This window comes from Oryctolagus cuniculus, chromosome 21, assembly GCF_964237555.1.
Source record: "Oryctolagus cuniculus chromosome 21, mOryCun1.1, whole genome shotgun sequence".
In the NCBI taxonomy this organism is placed as follows: Eukaryota; Metazoa; Chordata; class Mammalia; order Lagomorpha; family Leporidae; genus Oryctolagus; species Oryctolagus cuniculus.
This window is the reverse complement of record NC_091452.1, coordinates 30654764-30657957: the sequence shown is the minus strand read 5'-3', so window position 1 is coordinate 30657957 and position 3194 is coordinate 30654764. Positions and strand designations below refer to the sequence as shown.

Below are 3194 nucleotides of genomic sequence, written 5' to 3'. Positions count from 1 at the left end.
TTTCCTGATCTGAATGGAAGAGCAACAAGGAGGACATCTCCGCATGTTGACAATCAGATCACCCGGGAATCAGTGACATCCTAGAGTTACGGTTGTCCTTGGTTATTGTGGGGTGATGAGTTTTCTTCCTCTGTTCTTCGTGGCCTGTGAGCTTCGATGCCAGATGTGTGCTTTCTGGCTGAGCTGTGAGTGTAGATTTCCCTAAGGGACCAGGTGTGAATGTGTAGAGTGTAGACTGCTGGTGTGTGTGAGGGGAGATCCAGCCAATTGCAGCTCAGAGAGGAGGTGAGAAGTGGTAGCTGCTATAGCCAGGATGACCCTTCCTGTCTCCTCCCTTCCTGGGTTCATTGATCCTGGGCCCCATCCCTTAAGTTCAGCCATAGCTTTTTTTTTCCTTCGTTTAGAGATTTATTCATATATTGAAAAGTCTGAGTTACAGAGAGAGAGAAGGAGAGGCAGGGAAAGAGAGTTCTTCCATCCACTGGTTCACTCTCCAGTTGGCTCCTAAGGCTGGAGCTCTACTGATCCAATGCCAGAAGCCAGAGGCTTCTTCCAGGTGTCCCGTGTGTGTAGAGGGGCCCAAGGACTTGGGCCATCTTCTACTGTTTTCCCAGGCCATAGCAGAGAGGTGGATCAGAAGTAGAGCTCCCAGGATTTGAACCAGTACCCATATGGGATGCCAGCACTGCAGGCCGCAGCTTCACCCACTATGCCGGCACAGGTGCCGGCCCATCAGCCACAGCTTTTTCTGCTCAGGAGGAGTCATTATGGCCTTTGGCTCCTTCTACTCCCTAGCCCCCAACCCTCCAGCCCCTGTTTCTTGCACCACAGGAACATTTTCCCCTAGGATCTGACCTCCTGTCAGCACTCACACAAGCCAGCATTTCTCACACTGGATCTACAGAGCATAGACACAAAAAACAGAACGAGTATGGTGTTTAATATTAAATAAGACTCTTGTGTGGCGAGGAGCCAGCTGGAGGCCATGAAAGGAGCTGCCTGGGAGCAGAGTTGTGCCATGTCCTGGAGGGGAGGGAGGAAGGGTCACGTGGGAGGGTCTATATCCATAGGTGCTGGGAAACTGGGTATGAAGATGCAAGGAAAGATGGGAAGGCCAGGCATAAAACTGCCCCTGGGACCAGCAGGAGGAAAACAGAGGGCAGGAGACGTGGTTGACCTTTCCATGGACTATGCTGGAAACTAGGGGGTGAAGGGTCCATGGCCTCCTCTGGAGGGGGAGTATAGGTTGGTGTTGTGTCCATGGGCTCCTCTGGAGGAGGAGCCTATGGGATTGTGGTATCCATTGGTTCCTCCCTTGGTGGAGCGTAGGAGGGTGTGGTGTCCAGGCACTACACTGGAGGAGGAGCCTATGGCATTGTGGTATCCATTGGTTCCTCCTTTGGTGGAGCTTGGGAGGTTGTGGTGTCCAGGGACTCCTCCCATGGGGGAGCACAGGAGGGTGTGGGTCAATAGGCTCCTCCCATGGTGGAATGTTGGGAGTGTGATATCCCTGGGCTCTTCCCGTGGTGGAACATGGGGAGGTGTGGATCCGCCCAAGATGTTTCTTATGGGGGCGTGGTGTCCATCAGTTCTGGTGGCTCATATGGCGGTGTGGTGTCCATCAGTTCTGGTGGCTCATATGGCGGTGTGGTGTCCATCAGTTCTGGTGGCTCATATGGCGGTGTGGTGTCCATCAGTTCTGGTGGCTCATATGGCGGTGTGGTGTCCATCAGTTCTGGTGGCTCATATGGGGGCGTGGTGTCCATGGGCTCCTCCTCCCGAGGTGGAGTGTATGGAGGAGTAGTGTCCATGGCTTCTTCCTGTAGGGGAGCAGAGAGGGATGAGTTGTTTATAGCTCTCTCCTTTCAGGGAACATATGGGGGTGATGTGTCCCTTGATACCCCCCATTGGGGAGTATAGGGGGAGAGATGTCCATGGCTTCCTCCTGTGGAGGAGTATCAGGGGGTAAAGTGTCCATATCCTGGATAATTGGATGATGTACTTTGCAGGTTTGCTTCCTCCGCCTTCCATTGCCGGTTCGTCTGGTAGGATCAGGCGTGCTCAGTACAGGTCCTAGAAAGGAAAAGGCAGGAAGGATGTGAACTGCTGTGCACCTGGGTGACCTCAGCATCACCTCCCAAAGTGCTTTTGCTTTCTGTTACAAATGTATTATGTGTAAAGGTTGAGTTGGGGAGTGAGAAAACCAAAAGAGAGCTTCCATCTTCTGACTTGACCCTGAAATGGCCACCACAACTGGCAAGGTAGCTGGCCAGACAGGGGCCTGGCACTTCACCAGTGCCTTCCAAAATGGCCACGTACTTGAGCCATGTTCTACTGCCTTCCCAGGTACATTAGCAGGCAGCTGGGTTGGAAGTGCAGCAGCTGGGACTCAACCCAGCACTCCTTTGGGATGCTGGTGTTGCAGGCAGTGGCTGAGCCCACTGCACCACAGCACTGCACACACACATGCTCCCCGCACTTCTACCACACCTCCCCTACAAGGCTTTCAGATTTCCATGATGATCAGGTTACCTAGCCTACGGGGTGGTGGCATCCTGGCCTTACCGATGTTCACTCTGTTGGAGCACACGCGTTGTCGAGTCTGAAGCCCGCAGAGAGTGGTCAGCAGTGCCACGATGGCCCTGAGTTTTCTTATCATCAGACTGGGTTGTCTGACTTTTGGTCTGTAAGACCTATGGTATTTTGCCCGTGGACCAACTGGTCCAGGGCCAGAGGCGGGAGTGTGACCCCGACCTGGGCCTGGGGGCCCCTTAGGTCGGTGGTCAGCCCCCATTGCTGGGGCAGGTGAGGGGGGCAAAATTTGCTCCCCAAAGTTTTTGAAAAGAAGCTGGTGAGTCTCTATGCTATGAAGACTTCCCAAAGCACTTTTGGCTGCTATCGCTCCGAAGGGCTAAAGCCAAAATGCCACATCTGCAGAACCTTAGTGGTCACAGAATGGGCACGTGTCACAGAACCTGCTGCTAGGGGTGCGCATCATAGAGAGCAGGGCCTGGAGATGGGTGTGTCCAGGACCCAGGCTAGGGGTGGAGTTTGCCAAGATGGCCTCAGGAGTGGCACATTGTGCAGATGACATGGGAGGAAGTGGCCCCAGCAAAGGCTGCCGATCCCCTCTGGACTCTTGTGTCCCTCCAGGCTCTTACTGAGGGCAGAGGGTGTCTGTATTGAGCATCGTG

At 53.9% G+C, this 3194-nt stretch overlaps 1 protein-coding gene across 1 annotated transcript; it reads right to left on the bottom strand.

The window, feature by feature from the left end:
• Positions 1-919: 919 nt before the first annotated feature.
• Positions 920-2933, bottom strand: LOC138847403 (amyloid beta A4 precursor protein-binding family B member 1-interacting protein-like). Its single transcript, XM_070065946.1, has 3 exons — positions 2566-2933; positions 2003-2073; positions 920-1820 (listed from the first exon to the last, which is right to left on the bottom strand). The coding sequence occupies exons 1-3, from the start codon at positions 2792-2794 to the stop codon at positions 1566-1568; spliced, it is 555 nt and encodes a 184-aa protein (XP_069922047.1). The 5' UTR covers positions 2795-2933; the 3' UTR covers positions 920-1565.
• Positions 2934-3194: the final 261 nt, after the last annotated feature.